Genomic DNA, 27,292 nt, shown 5'->3' on the forward strand with positions numbered 1-27,292 from the left:
TATATTAGCTAGATTGAGCTACACAGGAAAACAAAGGCTGTATATGCCAATCAAACTCACAAGAATTTGCTCAACTCTGTTTCACTTTGCTGTACAAAATTTAGAAAGGAACAAGAAAAATGGTTATTATAAGAATTCAGCAGTTTGTTTTGTGTGGTACCTTTATTTAATCAATAAACATTTATTAAGAGCATGCTATACACCAAGCACTGGGGCTGCAAAGAGAAGCAAAAGACAATCCCTGCCCTCAAGGAGCTTACAGTCTAATGTACTATGTATTATATATAAATATAATAAGCAAGGAGATAAATAAGTGTCAAGGATATTTTAGTGTGTCTAGAAGAAAAATAACTACTATTAGATGAATACTTTCTTGATACATGAAAAGAAACAGAATGCCTGAAAAAAATCACATCTTAATGATTTCTAGATTATGGTCTTCAGTGTCCATAGTCTAAACCAGTATTTCCCTTGGATGATATCTCTCATCACTTGATAAGACTATCCGAAGTTTTCTGGATGGAGTGGTTCCTAGGTTCTTTTGCCCTTTAAAGCTCCTCATAACCTGGCCCCAATCTACCTTTCCAACCTTGTTATACATTACTCCCAGTCCTATACTCTGAGGTCTAGCCAGAGAAACCTTCTAGCTGTTAATCCCATATAATTCTCTCTCTCTCCCACCTCTGTGCTTTTGTATTGGCTATCCCCCAAACCTGGAATACACAGCCTCCCCATCTCTACCTCTTGGGATCTCTTTGTTTCTTCAAAGCTCAGCTCAAGAACTTCCTTTAAACATTAAGCCTTTCCTGGGGCTGCCTAGTACAAGGGCCCTTCTCACCCAATACCTTGTACTTACATAGTATACATTTCATAGATGCTTATGCACATATTGTTTCCCCTAATAGACTATGAGCTCTTTGAAGGAAGGGACGGTTTCATTTTTGTCTTTGTATCCCTAGGACCTAGCACAGTACCTGGAACATAGCAGGTGCTTAATAAGTACTCCCTAATTGATTGATTCACTAAAGGCCATTTTATATTTGTCTTTGTTTCATGGATTTCTGTGGTCAAAGAATTCATCACCTAATGGCCAGTCTATTAGTGATCAGCCTCTCTAGAACAAGCAAGGCTGGTCTTTGGAAAGACAGTTTGCCTCTGTGGCCCTACTTGAAGTCTTTCCATAACATGGCAGATTATGCTATAGCTTGCTCATGCGCCATCAGCATAATTTTGAAAACTCAGGATCACCTCCATTCCATGACATGGTATCAGAATGGGATTTTGTGATTCAGATAAATATAGTCACTTAGATCAAGTAGACCCCTTCTGATTCCACAGTGACCATAGTAGAATAGTGGAAAAGAAGGCAGATGGTGCTGCGAATCACTTGTTTAATTCTTGGTACTCTATACGTGGGATCTTTGTACAATGATTTGATATACTACAGAAAAAAAACCTCAACTATATTCTTACTATAAATCAAACAAGAACATGAGAGGATGTTACAGCTAAAAGGAAAGATGGCTCAAAGGTTTTCCATGTAAAGACAAATGAAGAAGATAGAAAAGTTGGTTTCACAACCAACCAAAGGCCAACAAGAAACATTCTTTTGTGGGATTCTCAATCATCTTACTTTGCCATGCTCATGACAGATAAGGAGACACAGTTACACTTTATGCTCCAGAGATGGACAGCCTTTATAGAGATGACAGTAGAGGTATCCTTGAACTCCTGGGGGGTAACCTTCTCTTGCCATGTAACCTGGAAGATTTCAATCAGCTTTTGTATGAGCAGAAGACCCCCTTACCTCGTAAATCTCAGCTGGAAAAGAAGCGGCACCACATGCTTTGCCACACAAGAGAAGCCTAATGGCATTCAAAACTCTTCTTCAGTTGGAAATTTGGCTATTGCAGAAGATGAAGCAGTAAAGAAATTCTATAAAGAATTTGCCAACTTCTTCCAAAATAAATCAACTTAATGCTTTAATACTCAAGGGCTTCAATATAAAGATGGGCATAAGAGAGAATGATGAAGATTTTGTTGGAAAATTTGGTTGGGATTAAAATGGAAGGAGAAGAAGGTTTTATGGGTTACTCAGAATCCTCATATTAATAATGATAATAATGATACCTAGCACTTATATAGTGCTTTAAAGTTTGCAAAGTGCTTTACAAATATTATTTTATTTTATTCTCCCAGCAACCTGGGGAAGTAGGCACTATTATTATCCTCATTTTACAGATGAGGAAAGGAAGAAAGAGGTTAAGTGGCTTGCTCAAGGTTACATGGCTAGTAAGTGTCTAAGGCTAGATTTGAATTTGGGCCTTCCTGACTCCAGTTCTACAACTCTATCCACTGTACCACCTAGTTGCCTCTACATCATGAATAATTTCTTCAGGATGAGAGGAATAACTTTTTGTGGTAGAAATGCACCAGAAATAAAGCAGATGCCCATTGACTGAGGAATAGCTAAATGAATTCTGGAACATGAATATAATGGAACATTACTGCACCATAAAAAATGATGACTATGAATAATTCAGAGAAGCATGGGAAGATTTATATGAACTGATTCAGAATGAAGAACCAAGAAAGCAATATTACATAATGACTACAAGAATGTAAAAGGAAAGAAATAAAAACAAAAAAGGAAAACCAAATACAGTATAAAACAGTAGGATTTAGGGTTAGGGTTTGTTTAGGGTTTGTTAGGGTTAAAACAACAAGCTTGGTCCCAGAGAAGAGTAAAAAAATCTACCCTCCTCCTTTCTTTGTAGAGGTGGAGGACTATAGACATGGTATGAGACATAGTTGATATCTTGGTTGGTTTTGCTGAACTGCTTGTTTTTTTGTTAGTCTTTGTTTTAAGGGATGGCTGGCTGAGAAAATAAAGGGAAAAAAATCAAGGTAATAAAAACAAAAGTCATTCATAAAAACTTTTTTTTAAAAAAGAAGAAAAGTTAGATAAAGGCTAGAAACATCATAAAAATGAAATTGATCATTAATAGACAGGAAACTCGAAGTTACTGACTAGGAATCATCATAGAATCAGTTGGCAGGAGGTAGGTCATCAACTGATTGAAGTAAAACTCTACATCAAATTAGAAGAAAAGACAAAGATGAAAAAAGACTGCATGAAATTACAAATTTATCTATTTAAATAGGCTATCAACTTGGGGAAAATGGGAAATGTATAAAAACATAGACACTGATTCTGATTATCAATACTGTTTTTTGGGGTTTTTTTTAGGCAACTGGGGTTGAGTGACTTGCCCAGGGTCACACAGCTAGAAGGGTCAAGTGTTTGGTCTGAGGCCAAATTTGAACTCAGGTCCTCCTGACGTCGGGGCCAGTGCTCTATCCACTGCACCACCTAGCTACCCCTTGATTATCAATACTTTTTAAAGGAATTTAACCTATGTGAAACAATCATCATAAGGTGGCCAAAAAATACAGAAAGTGCTTTTGTTAGCAGACATTATTTATCAAGCACACCAACACAACAAAGGGCAATGATTATGATTCCAATCACTATCAGCACATGACAGTGAAGGAGAATGGAAGAAAGCAATGGAAGGGAAAACAAGATTGTACAAAAATATGGTCCCAACTAGAGATAATCCCAATGCATTTTATAAATGAACCTGGTAGGAGAACCAATAGTTGTGAAATTAAACAGACCTATTAGTATTTCTATAGCAATCTAATCTCATCACCAGAAATGATAAATGGAACTTCTCTTTAAAGTCTGTGAAGTCCTTTACATATATTATCTTATACAATGATCCTCTAAATTACAGTAGAAAGAACATACAGATCTTAAATTCAGGAAACCCAGGTTCAAGTCCCAGCTCTGATACTTATTAACAATGTGACTTTCACATGTCACTTAATTTCTCTGAGTTTTGGCTTCCTCATTTGTAAAATGGGGATAACTATATTTGCACTGCCTACTTCACAGGGTTATCTGAAGGAAAATTTTTTTTCAAAGAACTACCAAAATAGTAATTGTTATTATTTTCTCCATATACTCCTTCATTTGATGATCACATCAGCTCCCATGGGTTTAGTTACTATAGGCAGATAATTTGCGGATAATGGTGATAATAATAATCAGGCTCCAAAGTTTACAAAGTGCTTTATAAATTTTACCTCATTTTATCTTCACAACAACCCTGGGAGGTTAGATGCTATTGTTGTCCTGATATTACAGACTAGAAAACTGAGGTAGACAGAGGTTATGTGACTTGCTCCAGAGTAATAAAGCCAGTAAACTGTCCAAGGCTGGATTTTAACTCAGGTCTCCCTAACTCTGGATTCAACGCTCTATCCACTTCTCACTACCTGCCAGATCTATATATTCAGACAGTCAACAGACACTTACTAAGCACTTACTATATGCCAATCACTTTGCTAAGCCCTATGGATACAAAGAAAAGTTTGCTCCACTTTCTACCTTCAGCTCTACTTTGTCTGAACTCTATGGAACAAGATGCCTACGATGCCCTTCCTCGATGTCCTTCCTAGCCCACTTCAGCTCCCTTTTGTGTTTTCCCCCATTAAATTGTAAGCTCCTTTAGGTCAGGGACTGTCTTTCTTTTTCTTATTTGTATCCAAAGATCTTAGCACAGTGCCTGGCATACAGTAGGTGCTTAATAAATGTTTACTGAATTGAAAAGGGGGGGGAAGCCCTTGCCCTCAAAGAGTATACATTCTAATGGAGGCAGTAATGCATACAGAATAGATGAAGGTAATATAAAAGGGGAAAGCATTAAAACTAGGGACAGGACAAGGGAAAGGCCTCCTGCAGAAGGTAGGATGTGAGCTGAGCCTGATGCCAGGGAAACTAAAAGGTAAGATGGTAGAGTAGAGCCCTAGTTTCTCTCCTGAACTTCAGTCTTCATCACCAGCTGCCTGTTGGGCATTCTGAACAGGATGTCCTATGGGCATATCAAGCTTATTATCTTTCCCTCCCAAACACACTCCTCTTCTGAACTTCCTTGTTACTGTTGAGGGCACCATCATCCTTCTAGGCAACTCAGTATCAACATCGATCCCTTTCCCATGTATCCACCCTCACCTCCCCATTTATCCAATTTGTTTCCAAATCTAGTCATTTCTTTCTCCAAAATATCTCTTGTATAATGTCCCCTTCTCTCCATTCACACAACCACTACCTTAATTCAGGCTCAAGTCACCTGCAGCCTAGATCATGACAATTGCTTTCTAATAGGACTCCCTGCCCCAAGTCTTTCCCCATTCCAATCCATCCTCCATAAAGCTATCAAAGAGACTTTTCCAAAGTGTACCTCTGACAGGGTTACCCCACTACCCAATAAACTCCAGTGGCTCCCTACGACTTCAAAGATGAAGCATAAACATCTCAGTGGTACTTAACCTCTTTATAGTCTGGCCCCTTTCAGTCTTCCCAGTTTTCTCACATATTATTGCTCTTCACAAGCTCTTTGCACCAACCACATTGGCCTGTCTACATCCTGTTCCTCACACACTATGTTCCATTTGCTATCCCTGTAATTTTTCACTGACTGTCATCTCATCCCTGGAATGCTCTCCTTCCTCACCTCTACCTCTCCAAGGCTTAGCACAGTGCCTGGCACTTAGGTGTTTAATCAATGCTTGTTTGATTGATTGGCTAATTATTGGTCAAGTCAGCAAGAGCTGTCAATACTTTTAGACATTCCTTAATCACTGTAGCATACTCATATTGATGGTCAGGAGACCTAAAGAGTCTACCAAAAAGGCTGCCTCATATGGATCTGCCTCTAAGCTTTGGATCACACCTGGTATTTCCTTCCTCTCTTCTCTGCCTACCCAGATCTTAGCAATCCTTCAAATGCCAAATTCTTCTAAAGAATTCTTTGACTACTACGTTCTTGATTACTCCAGCCTATAGTGATACCTTCTTAAGCTCCTATAAGACTTACTATGTTCATTTCTTACCATACACTTTCTTGTCTTCTAGATAACTTCTTGTATCAATATGTCCTGGCTCTGCAATTAGAACTTAAGCCCCCAAAGGCCAGGAAGATGTTTCTATATATCTCCAATTGTACCTAGCACAGACATTTGAATATAACAGGAACTGAACAAATATTTGTGAATAAAAATTTGACCCAAATTTACTACCCTATACTTCATATACAAAGATCGGATAACATAACCAGTCAGAAACCAAGGAAGTTATTGCCCCACCTTCCTTCAGTTGAGCCCAAACAATGATAAAGGGAGAGTGAGCCTGGAAAGCCTGCAACCTCTATATAAGAAACCATTTCCCCCCCTCTATTTGGACATTATCCAAGGATTGTTCAAATGGGTGATTTTTGCTGTGAAAAGGGACCCATAATGACACTGAAAATCTGCAGTGACAAGGAAAATAGCTAACAAAATCATTTTCAGTCATTTTGAAAAAAGATAAAGGGCTACATCAATATTCAATGATAGGTAACTAATATTAATTTAATAATAAAGAAAAATTAATTCTATATCATATTTTAAGTGATTTTAAATTATAGAGTGAATGCCAAAATCAACCATGTACTAAGAATTCTTATTTTTATGAGATTCACAGAAAATATTAATATACAAACATAAAAAATCAACAATAAAGGATTTGGGGTAACCTCAGAGGCTTAAGAATATTCACGAGGACTTGCCAAGCCATGTAATCCAGAATTATATCTCTAAACTGAGTCTTTAAGGACAGGTAAAAAAACAAAAGATACAAATAAATGAGTTTTGAAGATTCTTTCCCTTAGGTCCTTCCCCAAAATGGATAAAGAGGAACTTACCCTGGAAATGCATTCCTTTGGGTAATTGATAATTTATGATGTTGCATCAGCTTCAACTGCTAATGGTAATGTATGACATCAGCCTCTCATACTCTCAAATGACATACAAAAAATTCCAGCCCCAAAGAAGCAAAACACACAGGTTCTCAAAAATAATTTGCTTAGTCCATTTAAAATGTACTTCTACTTCTAGGTCATTATTCCTAAGGCAGGGACCACATCTTCCTCAGAAATCTTACCCAACTGAGGCAGGCACACATTTAGCTTTTGATTAGTGTTTTGATGATGATGATTATACAATGGCAATTGCATAATTCTCCGAGTGGAAAACAACAATTAATTACACATTCAATGGGAATGATTTTGCAGAATCTCAATATATACTAGTTAATTTTAAACATTTTTAGCAGTTGTAAACTATTTGAATTTAACTCATTTTATCACAGAGAATTATAGAGCATTTAGAGACAACTTGTACTTTTTAATATTCATTGAAGTGCTAGAAAAGGGGGCAGAGGAAAATAAAGCAAACCTTTAAGCTTAAGAAAAAGACACTAATTTGTATGAAAGGCAGTACTTCAGATTTGAAGGCATCATCTGGAATCCCTTTCTCTTTCTTATTCTCTCTCTTCACACACTCATATACACACATGCACACACTCTCACACATACCCTTTCTTCAAAATATTACCCTCTTTAGAAGTCTTAGAACTGTTTACCTTGTTTGCAAAATGGAAACAAAAAAATTCGGCCCTCACAAGGCTTTCATAGACTTACCAAATATTAGAAGAAAAATAAGGAACTAACTTCCAATAAGCCTTTAAATTTAGAGAAACACTAGCCAACCTAATGATTATACATACACATAAATACAGAATTCCTCTACCACGACAACATACATACACTCAGGGGCTATACATATATACATACACATACATATATACGTACATATATATGTGCATATGCACATACACATACATGCATACACATATATTTCTGTCCAGTTTGCTTTGTTATCCCCAAGTCCTTACTGTTCTATTGCACTATTAGAATTCTTAAGACATTTTACATAGTTCTAATTTTGCTCAAATAAGTCAGCTAGTTCATTTCTACAAGGTTTTCCAGTCTCAAATTTACCAAATAAATGGGAGGGGGTAATTACACAAGTGGGGAGGTCAGTATTCAAAGGGCCCTATAGCATCCAAAGCCACAGAGTAGCAGGGCCACCTCCGTATTCAGATTCTACATTCATGGCAAAAACAAACAAATGAAAAAAAAGTCATCTGCTGGATTACATTTGTCTGCTCCAGAAATGATTTATAATTACATGCACACATTTTAAATGTACTTTTTGAATAACTGATTCTCTGAATTTATTGAGGGCTGTTTTTTAAATTGAAATGCTTGTCTTTGAATGAAAAAAAAAGAAAAAACAAAACATAAAAAAAAGAAAATGCCTCCAGAATCAGACTGAGTAGTGTTAAGAGCCGTGTTATGGCCTGGTTAAATATTAAGCCTCAAGAACAACATTTTGACAAAGGATAAGAGCTGCCCTAATCTTATTACTATTCTTTGGAAAAGCTTATAATACCCATTCTGACAGGATTGTTTTTGAAAAAGTATTTTACAAATTTTAGACCTGGTGCTTTTTTTATTGCAAGTTATATTTACAAGAAAGCAGGGGCACATGTGTGGCTCACATAAAACAAAGCAGTTTCTTCTTTGCAAGATCTCTTACGACCTCTAGTGGACAAAACTTTTTTCCTCAAAACTAAATAATTTGTTTTTCAGCTGTGTCTGATTCTTTGTGACCCCCATTTGGGATTTTCTCAACAAAGATACTAGAGTGGTTTGCCATTTCCTTCTCCAGCTTATTTTACAGAGGAGAAAACTGAGGCAAACAGGGTTAAGTGACTTGCCCAGGGTCACACTGCTAGTAAGTATCTGAGGTCAAATTTGAACTCAGGTCTTTCTGACTCCAGGCGTGTATCTCTATCTACTATACCACCTAGTCGCCCAAATATTTAAATACTGAACTTTTTAAATATTTATGTAGTGAGCTTGTGGAATTATAGTTGTAGAGGTGAAAGGCACCTTACAGACTATGTAGTTGAACCCTCTCTTTTTACATATGAGTAAAACAAGGCCAGGGAGCTGAATTTGCCCAAAGCTTACATGTGTGATAACTGATAGACCTGGAATTCAAACTCCAGTCTTCTGACAGCCACACCCACCCACTGACCTTTCTCCTACATCATACTGCCTTTTCCAATTCTGCTAATTTAATTATTTTAAAGTATAATGGGGGCATTTAACTTGTCTACTTCATAAAAAAGTTTCACAGCATTTAAAGTTTTAAGTAATCACTTTTTTGGCTAAGATTTTTCAAACATAAATTTCCTGAAATTAACTATAAAAAAGGTATTCAATGTAGACACTCTAGCAATCTTCAGACAAATTGGTAGAAAATGACTTAGTGCTCTACCATGGCTCTTCATTTTCCCTCATTGGTATGTGTTGAGCAGGTTAATAAGGTCATGCTGAGCTAGGAATCAAGAACTACACTATTGAAAAACTGGAATTTCCTGATGTTTTTAGAATATGTTTAAGATATTCAATTTATAGATCAGATACCCAATAAGCAAGGAATGTTTTTTTCTAAACAAATAAAAGGACTCATTGCTATGGTTTCTTCTTATATAACCAACATTGCTCAATATATTCTTCCCTTTTCCCCTCCCAGGGCACCTTATAACAAAGAAGAAAAAGACAATTACTAACTAACCAAGATACTGCAACTATCAAAACTAACCAATATATTAGAAAAAGTCTGACGTCACATGCAAGTTCTATTCCCGAAGGCCCCACTTCTGCCAAGGGTGAGAAGTCCCTTCTCATGTCTCTTCTTTGTGGCCACGCTTGGTCCTCATAATTCCATAGCATCCTTTGTTGCTGCCATTCTCTCCACTTCCATGTTGTGGTCATTGTGTATATTGTCACCATCGTTTCCATTCCATCTCTTTACATCAATTCATCTGTTTTTCCATGCTTCTCTTTATTCATTATATTCATTGTTTCTTACAGCACAATTACATTCATTATATTTAGCCATAATTTATAAAGTTTTTGGAGAACTTTGTTAAGATAAAGCCTTTGTTTTACTGTATAAAAAATTAACAATTTGGAACTAAAAAAATGTTTAAATGAATGTTAAAAACTAGGGAGAAATTATTAAATTTAGAAATAAAAAAGTAACAGAACATTCACATGACATTTGGTACATGTTTTGTAAAGAAAATAGAAAATAAAATCAATAATATTTTATATTAATTTAGCACTAAATCAAATATTGAAATCCAAGAAAAAAATAACTCATTATACCGATAGCAAGCAATACATCTTATGAAAAGTATATTTCTTTAGAAAAGCTTATAGAGCCGCAAAAGAGTTTTGAAGCAGCCCCGTGTTCTTTTTTGCCCCTTCACTCTCTGAAAATAAAATGTTCAAAAAGATAGGGAAATATCAGCAAAGCCATAATATTGCTATGACAATGACACTTTTCTAAAATCTTCAAAAAGATAGGGAAATAATATAAGGCCATAATATTATCATTATAAAGGTGATCATTTTTTAAAATCTCTTTCATTATTGGCATAGTTTCATGATTTTGGCAATTTCTAGATCAAACTGGGATAGACTCATTGATTCAGGCATGCAAGCATGCATCTACTCAACAAACATACATCAGTTCTGTGCATTATACTGTGTTAGGCACTGGGGGAAATGCAATTAGATAACCCTGCCCTGCTTATAAACTAGTAAGTACACACAAGGAATGCTACAGAGAGGGACATGGAAGATTTTATGATAGGTATTGTTTCCAAATGTGCTCCAAACGTTCATGTGTTCTTTTATCCTATGGTTCACAGCCTAAATCTGATCCTGGATTCTAAACTATCCAAAAAGTCCTAGAAGAAACAGCCAGGAAGAACATCTCATGTGGCAGTTATCTTTAAGCCTGTCACAATTATGCGTGTTGCATTTAATTATGCACTTTGCAACAGCCAGAATGAATTAGTTATATAATGAGCTATCAAAGCCTAACCTCTACAAGGCACTGATCCTGAAGACTTTACAAACAGGGCAGGAACACTATGACAGAGGATCATGGTATCATAGATTTAAAGATGAAAGAGCCCGTCAAAGTTACATAGTTCAAAACTTGTATTTTCTAGAAAAGGAATATTAAGTTCAAGGAGATTCCGTTACCCAAGGATCACACAAAATTAGTAAATGCCAGAGCCTAGATTTGATTTCAGTTCCTCTGAATTCAGATCTGAGACACTTTCCATTGCACCACATACCAAAGCTATACAATATTGTCATTTGTTTAAGGATATAAATTTGAGTTCCACAATTACCTGTTACTAATTGTTACCACAATTACACGATCTCCTTCTATTATCCTCTTCCTCCCTCTTATCCCCACAAGGACAATTTAAGCTAAAGAATGATAAAAAAAAAAACCCAACCTTAAATTGAAAGGGTTTATTTAGTTATATCTACGGGTATTTTTGGAAAACTCCTCAATATGCTGTCAGTAATCATAACAGACTGTAACTGTCAGAGTCAATACTTCTGTGACAAATTGTGAACTTTTTAGACCTGATGTAATAGCCTTTAACTTGGAAAATCCCTTCCTTTCTGAGTCAATAGAATCTCTTTCCTGAATTTCAAAATATGAGCACCTTTTTTTCCAAGATTTTGACTAAGTTGAGGAGTTCTTTCTGACTTCACTATTTCTGTCAATACCACAACTACTAACTGTGAAGAATGAACAGACTGAGAGACAGTTTCTGGGTAATTAATAATCAATTTATTAATTAGGCTAGCAAATAATCAATAAATTGATGGTCAGTGGTCTCTCGGTAATCAAAGACAAAACCATGAAGATCCCTGAATGCTTAAATACCTTTGGAAAAGGAGTTGCCCTGAACAGGTGAAAATCAATCCTGATTGGTGAACAATTAATGAGGAAAAATTGTGTGTAATGCGGATAATCAGGGAAGTTGCCCTATATGCTAGACTGGGGCATTTCCCATGGAGCTAAGACTAAGTCCTGGTGCCTTCTGCTTTCTCACCCTTCTCCCTTCAGTGGAAGTCTAAGAGACAGCTATCAGAGTCCCGTGTTCAAAAGAAAGGAATTAACATTGAGAGGGGAAGTTATTGCTCCTTTTAAAGACTATTGAACAGAAAGCTCTTACTGCTCATAGCTCGCAGGGACAGGGACCCTGGGAACCAACCAGAAACTTCTGGTTGTACATGTCCATTAGTAAGGGGCCTTAGCTTGGAGACCTCCAGAAGGCACCACGGGACAGGTTCAGCCTAGCAAATGGGGGCTGGAGGTGAAGGTTTCTCCAGATTACCCCCATTATGCTTTTATTACTACTTGTATTTCCTATTAATTTTGAATCTTGGAGACTCCGTTGGGTCTTTCTTCTTTCCATAACTCTGCTTAGCTCCAGAGCTGAAAGCCACTTCTTGCTGAGATGGTGTGTCTGGGATGTATGGAGCTAGGGCCAGCCTATCTTCTGATTGCTCTGGGGCTACCGGTGTCCTTTCTGGAATTTCTTTAATGGCTTTTGTATTCTGTACCCCACTTAACTGATCAAATTATCATCTCTCTGTGGCCAGGGGACATGTCCTAATTATGTTTGTATCTTTTGCAGCACTTGGAATAGTGTTTTGCCCACTTTAGATATGTAACAAGTTGTGTAGCAAATGAAAAAGAAAAAAGAAGTGAGTGAAAAGTTACTTGGTTTTGTTTTTAATTTGTTTTATTTGAATGGCTAGTTCACGATATCTTCTACTAAAGTCTGTTTCCAGTGCCAATGTCACAGTGAAACTAGGTTCTCAAAAGTTATGTCAGAGGAGCACAAGCTCCCAAACTGAAAAGGGGCCAAGCTGAGAGTCAGCAATGGTGTGTGTGACTGTCATCCAAAGACTAGTCCAACTTAGGGCAAAGTGGCTTTATCCCCAGAATGGTGGATACCAGGTGATGAAGTTTTTGGCCCCCAAAACTGGGCAAAAAGTAAGTCATAGTTCAGTTGTTGACCTGGATAAAAGGGGTTGCAGGGGTTTCAATCTCTATCAGTGAAGGGAATATTCACACTAATGAAGGAAGGAATGAAGTATTTATTAAGCACTTACCATGTGTTAAGTAAGCACTGGAGATATAATTAGAAATGTAAGACAGCTCCTGTTTTCAGTTCTAATACAAATACAGCAAATACAAAAACAGTTTTTGTCATACAAAAGCAAGGAAATTAATTAGACTTAAAGCTCCGCAATTTATACAATCAAGAAGAGTTGGAAAAAATTTAACCTGGAATTGTAATGATTCTAGGAATTGATTTTTTAATGATTTAATTCATTTGACAATTCAATGTCTCGGGCACCGTCCTAGATTCTAGAGATACAAAGACAAAAACAAAACTGTCCCTGCTCTCAAGGAGCTTACATTCTGAGAAAAAATAATATGTTCACAGCTAAGTTGATATAAGATACATAAAAAATATTGGTACAATGGAGAGTACTAAACTTGGAGTCAAAAGACCTGTGTTCAAATTTCATCTCTAACAATAATTAGCTGTGTGACCTAAGACAATTCAATTAACTTTCTTGGGCCTTAGATTCCCAATCATTAAAATCAGGATATTCCTTCTAAATTACTTCTGAAGTCCCTTACAGCTCTCCACTTATTATCCTGTGATCATAAATGGGAGAGGGTTCAGAGCAGCAACAACTCAGCAAAGGCTTCTTGAAAGTCTTTAAACTGCACCTTGAAGGAATATAGGGTTTCCAAGAGGCAGTGGTGAGGAGGGAGGACATTCCAGGCATGGGAGACAGCCAGTGCATGGGCAGGGAGGCAAAACATAGGATGGCACGCACAGGAAATAGAAAGTAGACCGATTTAGCTGGAACATAGAGTGCATGAGGGGAAATAATATGAAATCAGTCTGGGATGATAGGTTGGAGCCAGATTGTGAAGGGTTTTTAGTATCAAACAGAGGAGTTTATATTTAGCAGTTTTTCTTTATTACAGAAATAATAGGGAGCCACTGATGCTTCTTGAGCAGGGGAGTGACTTGATTAGACACAGGCTCTAAAATACCAATTTGGTGGCTATGTGGAAGAAAGAACGAAGAGGGAAAGAAAGAGACCAACTGTAAGACTATAACAAAGTTAATGGTGAAAGGTGCAGAGGGCCCACACTAGGGTAGTGGCCAAGAAAGTGAAAGGAAAGAAATTGATATGACAAATGTTGCAGACATAGAGCTTTATCATCAGCAGACTTAAGCCCTTTAAGATTGTAATCATTGGCCTAGAATACAGTCCTAATCCAGTGCCTCAAAGAGACATGAAGGTGACCCTGGGTTCACAAGGGCTATTCCAGTGGTCAGGGTCTAATTGTTCCTACCAAGCTGTGAAGACTTCATTAGAGACTGCCCTAACTGAAAAACAAAAGCCTCACCATTGACCAGGTTGACCATGGAGTAATGAATCTTTTCTTTCACCACAATTTATGGAAATTATCTGCCAAGGGACTGAATTTTCTGTCAATAGAGAAAGTAAATGCCCACACGAACAAAGTCACAGCTCCTTGAAGTATTACAAAAAGCACCCTCAACAGGAATGGGAATTGGTGATCCATGTAGAGTGTCATTAAGGTAGCTTGATTTCTCCTACTGCCTTTCAGATGTCTTGAACTGGACGTCCAATAGACATCTTAAACTCAACATGTCCAACACTGAAATCATGACCTTCCCCCCAATCACTCCCCTCATCCTAACTTCCCTATTACTGCCAATGACATCACCATTCTTTCATTTGCTCAAGCTGGTAACCCAAATGTTGTCCTTGACATCTCTCACTCCTCCCTGTCTCCCCCATACCCAATCTGTTGCCAAGGCCTGTCAATTTTACCTTTGCAACATCTCTTGAATAGGCCCCATTCTCTCTTCTGACACTGCTACCACCCTGGTACAGGCCCTCATCACCTCACACCCGGATTACTGCAATAGCCTGCTGGTGGGTCTGCCTGCCAAAGTCTCTTGCCATTCCAATCCATTCTCCAGTCAGCCTTTTTCATTTTCCTAAAACACAGGTCCAACTATGTCAGTTCCCCACTAAACTAAACTATGGTGGCTGCTTATCACCTCAAAGATCAATACAAAATTCTCTGGTACTCAAAGCCCTGCATAAACTATTCCCCTCCCAACCACTATCACCTTTCTAGTCTTCTTATACCTTATTCCCTGCCATGTACTCTTCAATCCAGTGACACTGGACTCCTGGCTCTTACAAGAAAAAGACACTTCATTTCTCAGCTCCAGGCATTTCCTCTGGCTGCTCACCATGCCTGGAAGACTGTCCCTCCTCATCTCTGCCTCCTGGCTTCCTTTAAGTCTCAACTAAAATCCCATCTTGTTTCCTGCCTTTCCTGATCCCCTTTAATTCTAGTGCCTTCCTTCTGCTAATTATTTCCCATTTATCCTGTGTATAGCTTGTTTATATATATTTGTTTGCTCGTTGTCTCCCCCATTAGATTACGAGTCCCTTGAGGGTAGGGACCGTCCTTTGCCTCTTTTTATATCCCCAGCACTTAGCACAGTGTCTGGCATATAGTAGCCACTTAATGCTTATTGACTGCCTGCCTGACTACCAGGCTAACTGTCTTACAAATACAAATATCACATTACCTGGCTTGGCGAATGTATAGCTGAGGGCAGTGGTGGTGTCTGTGACACACATGCACAGAAAAATCTTCATCAAAGGAAAAACATGGAACTATCCCAACAGGCTCAAAAAAGGTCACTAAAGTTGAACCTAGATCACAGGCATAAAGTTGGAATTATTACTTTGTCTACTGAAGCAATGTTAAAACATAAGCAGCAATGTATAAGAAAAAAAAAGTACTTTTGAATTGTGCTTGACCTTTTCATAATCAACTATATACTGTATGCATTTAGAAGTCTGAGGCCAGGTCTAACACATTCTAGAGAAACACTATGTAGAGTACATTACAAGTTGCCATTTTATCATACTGAAAATATTGAGGCTAAAGTGTGATTACAGAAATCTTACCTAAACTCATATAGGATGGAACTATAAGAAATATGAAGTGAAGATCTGGCACTGCCTTGAAAACTGTCCTAAGAGAAAAAATTAATAATAAAGTCATTTCATAAGCAAATATCTTAAGGAAATAAATATTGTCTCTCCTCTCCTCCCCCCCAAAAAGGTTCACAAATGCAAGTAGACTAACCTTCCTCCTACCCAGAAAGGGGATATAAAAATCTTCATGGCGATTTTATTTCTGCCTTACATTTTTCTAATCTCTTGATCTTTTAGTTTCCCATATTTTCCTTTATATCAACTACACAGAGGCAAAGGAATAAAAGACGTCCCTTCAGCACAACACAACAGATTTCTGCTCGTATTAACCCCTGACCTGGCATCTGGATGGTCTGGTTTGACATTACAAAGTAACTTGAAAACTGAGGACACCACCATCAAACGTGATTCACTGTCTCTGCAAGCTGCTAAGACAGAGCACACTTCTATCTCTGTGCAGAACACTAACTGGTACATCAGATTACTTGTGAGCCTTTGTAGTCTGTTGTGTTAATAAATGTTTCAGAAAATAACCTTGGGGAAAGTGATTTTTAAAAACATCTCCAGTTTGTGAAGCTTCGTGTTCAGTCATGCGTTTTAACGCACATTCTCCCTGTCCTGTCCCATCCCCCTAAAATCAATTTGTCCAAATGCCTGCATTACTGACATGTATGCCTCAAATAATAGCCAGTTAAAGATGTTCTATGTTTCTATGTTTATGAAAACACATTCAAGTAATGCATTCTTTCCTTTTAGAAATAATGTTATCCTACTTTGGTTAAGTATAAAAGTAAATGCTTAAATGTATTCATAAATTAAATATGTAAATAAAATACCTAACAGAACTTCAAATGAGCTTTGAATGAATTACATATATCCCCTTCTCTTATTACTTTAATATTTGTGTGGCTCACTTTTTGAAGTGAATTGATAACCATACAAGCTTGTCTAGCTGCAATGGCATGTCAACTCACCTAATAATCTCTTTGCAACAGCCAAGGGCATATTCATCAATAGCCACAAAAAGATGCATAAACAAGGAATTCAGCGGCTATAGTACAAAAAGAAAACAGGGATGAATAAGTTTTTATAAAAATTAAATCTCTAACAAGTGGTCCTTTAAGATTGAATTAATATTCTCTCTACATTAGAGTCAGGAAGAAATAGGTTTGTGCAACAACAGACAAAGATCTATTCATATAAAAGATCATAACTAAAATGATGTTTCTACAGAATGTATTTGATATATTTCCTGTTCCCATTCAGTCACTTGCAGTCTTCTACCTCAATGCTATAGGGAAAAGACAGAGGCAAATATATCTGGCACATATGGCTCTTCCTCCTGACCTCAGGAATGGCCTATCAGATAAGGAAGAGCCCTGCAGGGGAGTGAAATTGATTATTAACTCAGACTTTTTGTTCTGGGGTGTTTATGCCAAGTGCAAGACAATAATCTATTTCCCTTCATCCACAAGTCAGCAGCTGCTGCTTTATTCAAGCTACATAATAGAAAGATTCTCTTATGAATTTGGAGTATGAAGGCAGGTGCCCCATATGAATTTAAGGACTCTCTTTATTAACATTCTTAGAGTTAAAAATCGAAGAATATCTTTGGATTCAGAAAGCTAGGGTGCAGGAAACCCCAAGAACCAAGATTCTAACTTCATGGTTAATTATTAGAAAGAATATACACATTTATGCAGAAAACTATTTCTGTCCCTGTGCTTTTTATAACCTTTTATTATTTGACCCCATGAAGATTTTTAAGAATACTTCCAAATAACTAATAGCCACCCCTTGATTATGAGGTTTTCTGGGCTCTTTAGGCCTGTACAACATGGTGTCCCTAACCTAAAGTGAAACCTCAGAATACTGTAAACTATGACAATATGAAGTGGTGTAGTAGTATAAGGATTATATATCCTTGATCTGCCTACATTTATTATTTCTTCAGGGGGTTGATTTCTTCACATTAGTTTAGGTAAATCATTTCACTTTTTAGCACCTTAGCCTCTCCACATATAAAATGAAAATGTGACACTAGGCACCTCAGAAACACTGGTATGAATCATCATGGGAATGTAAAAAGAAGAGGCATGAGCTCAAAAGACATCAGTCCTGAAATCACATTCAGCATTCATGTGATTTCCCCCAGAAGCAAATGGCAGTAAAGAGGGCAGGAAACTTAATAATAACGCAACTTCATTGGCTAACTAACTAAAAAAATATAAAGCACAAGGCCACAGGACCTTAGAGATCATCTTGTCTAGCCCCCTCATTTTACAGATATGGAAACTAAGGCTGAGAACTATAAAGTAACTTCTCTAAAGTCAGATTAAATAATGAGCTGTAGAGCTAGGATTCAAATCCAGTCCAGCTCCAAATTTAATGATCTTTCCCGTACATCTAGATACTTCCTGGTAGTTACAAAAACCACAAATGCAGTTAGGTGATAAGGCTTAGAACTGAAATATGATGATGAGTAAGCCAGCTTCCAGAAGGACACTTACATTATTTCAGAGAGAGAAGGAGGAAGAAGAGGAGGATCAGCTGTCACAACTTTCCCACCATCTTGCCCCAAATTCCACAATTAAATGTGTATTCCTCTGCTTCAAAGTTTTGTGTATTATTGAAATACAAATATCCCTGGAAGGGGTAGCATATTTAATCGTATCAAACATTTACACCTTAGTAAGAATGAGTCTAGAAGACTCATTCCCTTTAGATAAGTGGGAAGAAGAGGAAAAGGAGAGAGCATGGGGGTAATGTACTGAACTCTGGCTCTGAAGTCAGGCCACCCTTCCCACCCAGACTGACATGAAGCCATGAGCATATGCTGTTGTTTCTGTTCTTGTTATGTCTATTTTTTTCCCCCTTAGTGTGGAAGATGGAACAGAGTAGGCCTACAACCTTTAAAGATCTCAAAATGTCTAGGTATAGGAATGCATGCTAGAGTTTGCAACCAGCATAGCCCTAAGAAGCAACCTGCCAGATCCAGTACAGTGGTGAAGCATTAGATTGCGAGCTCCTTGAGAGCAGGGACTGTCTTTGTATCCCCATTGTGCTCACAGCAGTGGCTGGCATGCAGCAAGTGCTTAATAAATGTTTCTTGATGGACTGAATCAGTCCCTGTGGCCTAGATATCACCTGGAGCAACATCATCTATTGGCTATGCTGCATTTGGAGATGACTTTGATGGGAGTGAATGCTTTGTATAAACTGCTTTAAGCTTGAGGCTACTCTCCCCAGGGCCCAAGATGCCTAGGGGAGACTGCCCTGGGTTCTGGGTTCTAGGAAATAGGTTTTACTTCTGTTCTTACCATATTCTCTTGGGAAATATTCCTTTGTAAAAACTAATTGATGCTAATTGGTTAAATGTTACTGGAATACTAACCACTTGGCAGAATAATAGATTATATAATGAAGATACTAACTGTAATTGGGAATTTATTTGGGGGCAGGGCAGAACATTCCAGGATCAGGGCTTGAGCCTAGAACCCCCACTACTTTCTCAGAAGTACCCTTAGGATCCTAAGGGGGACATTTAGCCTTGCTCTGAGGGGGAGAGAGGGTTATATGACTCATCACTATGTATGAGAATTAGGACAAGTACGCCTGGATCTTTTTAAAAACTATGAGTAGGGGCTTGTCCAGAAGAGGAGAAAGCCATCCCTGAGAAGAAATCACTTGTGGTAAAAGGAGAATGTTTTGGCTTCATTCTGGGCCTTCTTCCTCCTTAATTTGGCTGGAGGAAGACCTAGAAAACTTTGGAGGTCCAGAGGACTTCCCATCTTCCCACTGGCACCCTAACAGCATCACTAGAACATTGAGTAGCAGTGTCTATGTAGGGCACCAACGACAGACTGGACATAGTAGAAAACCACATCATCCCTAAGAGTTGCCCCTTTGTTATATGTGCTCTCTAAGCTTGAGCCCACATTCCCACGAGCTCTGTAGGTGCTTGTAGGAGAGTGAATCTCAGATGTGGGGGTGGGAGGGTAGAAGTGGATATTTCATAATCAACTATTCTTACTAAGACATTCCAGTACATGCCACCTTCTAAATGCTAATTAAGTATAAGTGATCAATTGTAATCTAGCTAGTCAAGGCAGAAAGCACAGCAGTGAAGGTTTGTTAGTTTTAATATCATAAAAGACACTCCCCAGTGCCTGTAGTCAAGCTCTGGGGACCTGACCCGTCAGTGTGAGTGGTACTTGGGACAGCTACCTCAGAGGATGCCCACCATCAAGTCTTCAAGAAACTGAAAAGGCTGAGGTAGGTATATGAGTGGAATGAAAGTTCATAACAATTGGTAGAAATTTGGAAATTTCAAATTATCATTTTGTGCTTCCATGTCCTTGTTTGTAACACCCCCAGAATGACCATAGCCTGTTCTAGGGACTTTTGCCACCTTCTGCCTGGAGGCTGATTTTGCTGTTGCCCATTCTTCTTGTCTCCTCAACTCTCTATCACTCTTACTTATACCCTTTTCTCTTCCTCTAGTGATTTTGTTTTCAATGTGATTCCCTTTCTCATGCTTTCTGAACGGTACTCTGAAGAGTCAAGGTTTAAAATTGAGAGAGAGACTGTATGAAATGTAGCCCTTCCTCACAAAATGTTCTGTCATTAAAAAATTACTAGCTGTGAAATCTGGCCTCAGACACTTGACACTTACTTAGCTGTGTGACCATGGGCAAGTCACTTAATCCCGATTGCCTCATCAAAAAAAAAAGCAAAAAAAAATTACTAACTGTGACTACTTACTGTGCATTGGAGTTTGCTGTCAAGTTCATAGAAGATTGTTAACCACTCATCCTGTTTGGCAACATCCCAGTTGGGATAGTCCAAAAAAGTAGCATGGGCCATGATCTCATCCCTTTCATTGCAGAGCGTAATTGCAAGATTTGCTTTTTCACTATGGAAATGATTAAACATTGTGGACGTAAGAAAGAAACTGCAAAATAAAAATGCCAAAAACTTGTTTTCTCATTCTTCTGGCTCTTGTTACTCCTAATTTGCTGACAAACTTGCAACTAGGTGACACAGGAGATAGAGCATTGGGCTTGGAATTAGGAAGACTCATATTCCTGAGTTCATATCTAACCTCAGACACTTACTAGCTATTTGACCCTGGGTAAGCCACTTCACCCTGTTTGCCTCACGAAGGGGGTCACAAAAAGTCAGACATGACTGAAATGACTGAACAATAACAACAAAATGAGGTGAACCTGAGCAACTCCTCTGGGGGTGACAAGATTAACCTTTGCTATGAGCTGAGAGACATGTGTGGCAGGTATTCACAATACAAGTAGATTCTTTAGGTTGGCATATCTGTCTCAAAGAAAAAGTACCTTTAATGTACGAGGCTATACTGAATGTTCAATGACTCTGATAACTTTTCATAGTTTCTTATAAATAGGTTAGTAAAGTCTAAAAAAATACTACAAAATTCTTCTCAATCTTTCTCATGTAGCAAGTAGAGAGTGGAGCGGTGGTGCTGAAGTGGTTAATTTAACAGGAAAATTGGCTGCTCCCCCTTAATCAACATCTCCATACTCTGTCGTTGACTTAGGATCAGATTTGTCAGCAGAGAACAAGGTCTAGACAGGCATTTTATACCATCTACCACAAAGGAATAAATGATTTCATAATCACATTATAAAAGGGCTAGAAGAGAATAAAAGGAAGTATCTTTCAGAGTTTGGGCTAGGAAAGAATTGTTAATCAAAGGATAGAAGCGATAATAAAAGACAAAACTGACATTCCAACTTCATAAAACTGTAACGGTTTACACAAACAAAATCAAAGCAGACAGAATAAGAAACTGCTGATTCATTCGAGGAAAAAAAAAATCTGTGGATCAAATATCATTGACAAAAGTCTGAGAGCCAAAGGAGTTGATATAAAGATATAAACCCAAAGGGCATTCCCTAATAATTAGGTGGTCAAAGGATATGAGTAAATAGTTTTCAAAAAAAAAAAGAATTGCAAACTTTCAATGACCATATGAAAATATTGTCCTAATTCAGATAGTAAAACAATTAGCAGGTATTAAAACAATTCTGAAGTTTTACCTCAGTGCTCAAATTCTCAAATGGACCTGTGATATCAATGATCCAACAATGCTAAGAGGCCCATCCATTCCCACCATCCGCTGTGACTCTTGTCCATGTCCTCCCATAAAACATTTCAAGTATCAGCTGCCAAGCTAAAGTTAATAAGTCTGAGAACTATGATTCTTATACTCTCTGACCTTTCCCACTACTCTGCCACCATCAGTGTTATGAGGGTACTACAAAGGACTTAAGGATAATTCTGTATTTTTGAGGCAAACAGGTTTAAGTGACTTGCCCAGGGTCACACAGCAAGTTAAGTGTCTGGGGCCACATTTGAATTCTGGAAGATTAAGTCTTCCTGACTCCAGGCCTGGCACTCTCTCTGAACCACCTAGCTGCCCTTCCTAGAAACTATGCCTTTCTTAATGTAGCCAAAGACTGTATTAGTGCTTTTAACTTGTTGTTGTTCTACCTTCATTTTCGAAGAGGACCAGTGACATTATGGGTGATGTCTTGACTCAAATATGAATTGGATTTAAGAAAGGTAGAGTTGCATAGTCATCAATCCCATCTCTTCCAGTCACTGATGTCCAGTGGCAAGACTCAAACCCTACCTTTGAATCTTAGTAGCTCTGTACTCTTCAACAAGTCACTTAACTTGTCCAAGCCTCAGTTTCCTCATTTGTAAAATGAGTGTTTTAAACTAGATGACCTCTCTCTTCCAGCTCTAACTCTATAATCTTATTATCTATATTAAATGATTTACTCTTATGGAACTTTTAATCCACTAAAACTCAGAGATCTTTTTCAGACAAGCTGCTCTCTCTCATCTTGTACTGGTGAAGCTGATTTCTTGAACCCAAGTCAGACTTTACATTTATCATCCTAAGATTTCATCTTACCAATTGTGTTCTAATTCTGAGTCTGCTACAAATGGGCCATGTGAATAGCCCAATTCACCTCTCTTGGCCTATTTACTTATGCTTAGGGTGAGGGAGTTAGATTAAATAATCTTTAGAGTCCCATCTAGTTATGAAATTCTATTATATGACCTTTAATGGGAAAATAACTTTTCTCTCAAATGTTCCACTCTCCATCTATCATACTATTTCTCTTTAGCAACTTCTCCTCCTCCTCCTTCCCCTCTCTCTCTCAGAGAATGCCCACTAAAAGGTTAAGTGATTTCCCTTTTGTCATAGTCAGTGGGTGTCAGAGATAGAGTTTTAACCCACTCTTGCTGACTCTGAGACAAACTAGGTGGTGCAGAGTATGAAGTGCTGGGTCTGAAGTCAGGAAGACCTAAGTTCAATTCTGGCCTCAGACACTTACTGCATGACCTTGGGCAAATCACTTAACCTCTCTTTGCCTCAGTTTCCTCAACTGTAAAATGGGGATAAGAAGAGTACCTACCTCCCAGGTTTGTTGTGAGGATTAAATGAGATAACATTTATATGGTGCTTAGCATAGTACCTGGCAAATAGTAAGCACTGTATAAATGTTTATTCCCTTCTCCTTCTGAGGTTCCTTCTCTATCCCCTATGCCATACTGTCTCTTTTATAATGAGGCTCAAATAGAATCTAGTTATTTCCTCTTCTTCACAGAAAGATCATAGGATTTTAGAATTAGAAGGAATACTTTCACTTCCCTGTCATTCTATCCTCTATAGGGAAGATAAAATGTTTTTATTTTATCTGGATTTTTTAATTTTAAAATTGTATAAAACTAAACCAAAATAGTTCCACAGAAAAAATCCCATTCACTTATCTATATTGCACCCACTCTGAAATATTCCTCCCAACTTATACTCGAACTTATAGGTTAGATTCCTGCTTGGGTTCTAGGAGTAAGCCTTTACTAAGATGGCCAAGGAAAAATAATAGCTACAAAACCACAGTGCCCCCCTCCATAAAGCTGGGGCACACTCTCCCACAAACACAGACAGCATCCATGGGAAGAGTGGGCAGAAATTTGTAATGCAATGGTAGTGAGGTACATATATAAGAAACATGTGTGGCCAAGGTAATTGATCTGCAGGGCCTGGAAGCCTTTTCTTTCTTTCTTTATAGAGTGACCACTCAACTTCCCTTGGATGGAGCATCTCAACTAGACAAGCCATTCAGCTCAGTTAGGCTTCAATGGTCAGCTCCTTACGTGAATCTATAGCCAACACTCTTTTCTGTTGCTAGGGGTCACACTCTGAAGGCTGCTGCCTCATTTAGGTGACTATCTCTATGTCTGTCTGTCCTCAGTTGTTCCAAGACAATTCCAAAGGACCCTCATAGAAAAAACGCTATCCACCTCCATAGAGAGAAATGATGACCTGAGTGCAGATTGAAGCATACTTTTTTCACTTTATTTTTCCTGATTTTTTTTCATTTCTTTGTTATTGTTGTACTGTTTTGTTTTATTTTGCAACATGGCTGATATGGAAATGTTTTGCATGACTTCACACATATTATTGATATCATATTGCTTGCCTTCTCAATGGGAATGAAGGAGAGAATCTGAAACTCAAAATTTTAAGAAATGAATGTTATTAATAAATAAATAAAGATTAAAGCCGTGTCTGTTCTCCAGGGTGTATCTTATATCTGGTATTGGGGAAGGAGAGAAATAAAAACTTCCTCTCCACAAGAGCAATTCCCTCTCAGGAGCCTGTTTATCCCTCTAATTATGGTTGTATTTCTCACTCTGAACTTCATTCAATTATTTAAAGGCCTCAGAAGTGTATCTAGCTTGTTCATATACCAATCACACTGTTCCCCTCTTGACTCAAAGAGGTTCCCAATTCATAAAAGGATCATAAAGCATAGACCCATCTTGTTTATACATTAACATCTCATCATTCTCTTTTATGGCTATGTCCAGAGGTAAAAAACAAAAACAAAAACAAAAACTCTTCATTGACTGAGTAGCACCATGGGGTAAGTAGAGAAAGCCCTGAGCACCAACCTCTCCTTCCCTTAGGCTATGCACCCTGAAAAACAGGATTGGGGTTTTGGCATGTCTATTCATCCTTGCCAGTTCTAGGCGTGGGGAGTGGAGTCCTGGACCCAGGCTTGGAAGCCATAGGGACTTTGGGCCCAGGATTCTAGAGCATAAATTGTAACCAGCCCAGTAAGGAAGCCCTAAGCCGCCAGGGTCCCAGAACACAAGTACAGTGGAAGCTTTGGACTTGGAACCTGGATTCATGCTATGTAGGAATTTAGTTAAGCAGGAAGCCTAATCCTCCTCCCTTCCTCAAAAACTTTGGTGTTATGGGGAGATTATGCCCCCCCCAAAATTGGGATGATATGTATGTACTTTGTTCTTGTACCTTTGAAGTAAATGTTTCTTTGTAAAAGCTGAAAACCCCCCAAATCTTCTTCCTATAACCACATTAGCTGAAGAAAGGAGAGGACCAACCTCCCTTACACTGACTATATTCTGACTAAATCAACAGAAGAGAGAACTTATGTTTGTTTTTTGTGTTCATGTCTTAGGTCACATACTAGAATGAAATTTCCACAATGGCAAGGGGCAGTATGGCCTTTGTAGTCTACATAGGTCTAGTAAATAGTAGGTGCTCAGTAAGTATGTGGTAAATACAGATGCTCAGTAAGTATTTGGTGAATTAAACTAAATCTAATGAAACTTTTTAATTATACAGATGAGGAAACTGAGTCTCAGAAGGGCTAAATGGCCTGCCTCTAATATTTTGAGCTATATACTAATTGTTAATCTGTTATCCTTCCTTTTTAAGTTTTACATGTCTTCAGAGATGATCTTTCACTACTTCTTATTCACCAGTCATTATCAGTTATAAGCATCTTTCCATTTTCATCGGGTCTCTTATAACTTCTATTCATGTTTTTCAATGATTCAGAGTTAGGTAGTATTACTGGGGAAATATTTTTATTAAAAGCAGAATTTTGGTAGCAGAAGCAGCTTGGGTTACACAATTTCCCAAATTTATCTTGACCACTATCCTCTTTCTGTTAAATTCTTGGCCCAAAACATTGTTCATCTTCAGTGCTTATACAAGATATATGTGCTGATGGATTAATTCAATGTACTACTTATCCAACGGCACAAGCCATAATCTGGGCAACATTAATTCTTCACCTAATTAATTTTTCCTCTGTGAACTGTGATCACTCAAGTGCCTTTGAATATCATTAACTGAGATCTTGTAGCTAGAGTGGTGCTGGGGCCCTGAGCCAGGGCCCACAGTGATGTTTTGAAATAAAATTCTGACTGGAAAAAAAAGAAGATAGATAAGAGGGCAGGATTCCCCTTTTAGAGATGAAAGACATATTCAGCTGAACTGAACTGAATTGAATGGAGCACAGTGACTGGGGCAGTTTTTGACTTTAGAAAGCCTTGCAAAAGCACCTGATAGCCCTTCATTCCTTCTCTTTTTGGCACAGGAGGCAGCAAGCTGAAGACGTATTGTGGGGAGGGGGAAAGCCTCCAATACATGGAGAGTTAACATACAGCTTTCATGTCATCATACAGCCACAGAAGGTCCAAGCTGGGATTTGGCCTGCATATCCTGACCCTAAGACTAACACTTATTAGGTTTGATTTTTTTTTTTAACTGAACCTATGATTTTACTAATGCAGGGAACTCCCATAGAGGAAAATCTTCCCAAAGCACATCAGCAACTGCTCTATAATTGACAGTCTTAGAGACCTGCCCTTAGCACTGAAAGGCTGAGACTCATCCAGGATCACACAGCTAGTCAGACATGGGGCTTGACTCCAGGAATTCCTGAATCCAAGGCCATCTTTCTTTCTACTATGTCACAATGTCATATTATGGACGTTATGCTTGAATCCGGCTTGGCAATTTACTTGTTTATTTTTTTTTTTTATTGTTTTCTATGTCTCATTATAAAAATGGATTCAAAAACAAAAACCAACCTTGGATTCCTAGTTCCTCTGGTCAAGGTTTGGAAATGGTCACTATGTACCTTGCCAACATAGGAATCCAATGCTGCATCCAGAGAATCAGGAAGATACAGAGACCACTGCCGGGTGCTCTTCTTCTGGTCCCTAACTGAAGGTTTGTTGTTGCTGCTGTTTTAAATTTACCAGAGACACAATATAGGAGTCACAGATTTTGTGATTCAAGGAAACTTCTAAGACGTGAATGATAAAATCTTCCTGTGATACATTGTCAGGATTACAAAATGCATAGACAGATATAAATATACACTCTATGTGTGTATATGTATATATATGTGCACATATACACACATACACAT

The 27,292-nt window shown here is 38.0% G+C and overlaps 1 protein-coding gene across 1 annotated transcript in view; it reads right to left on the bottom strand.

Annotated features, from left to right (window-relative positions):
- The window catches only part of CFAP61 (cilia and flagella associated protein 61), a 355,672-nt gene that overhangs the window by 323,849 nt on the left and 4,531 nt on the right, over nt 1-27,292 (bottom strand). Inside the window, exons 3-6 of the mRNA XM_020986789.2 lie at nt 20,751-20,901; nt 16,961-17,037; nt 15,957-16,024; nt 15,572-15,698 (exon numbers count right to left, since the gene is read on the bottom strand). Of these exons, the coding sequence (XP_020842448.1) occupies nt 15,572-15,698; nt 15,957-16,024; nt 16,961-17,037; nt 20,751-20,901 (423 nt within the window). The remainder of the gene's footprint in view (nt 1-15,571; nt 15,699-15,956; nt 16,025-16,960; nt 17,038-20,750; nt 20,902-27,292) is intronic.

This window comes from Phascolarctos cinereus, unplaced genomic scaffold (assembly GCF_003287225.1).
Source record: "Phascolarctos cinereus isolate Bilbo 61053 unplaced genomic scaffold, phaCin_HiC Scaffold_2;HRSCAF=192, whole genome shotgun sequence".
Taxonomy (NCBI): Eukaryota; Metazoa; Chordata; class Mammalia; order Diprotodontia; family Phascolarctidae; genus Phascolarctos; species Phascolarctos cinereus.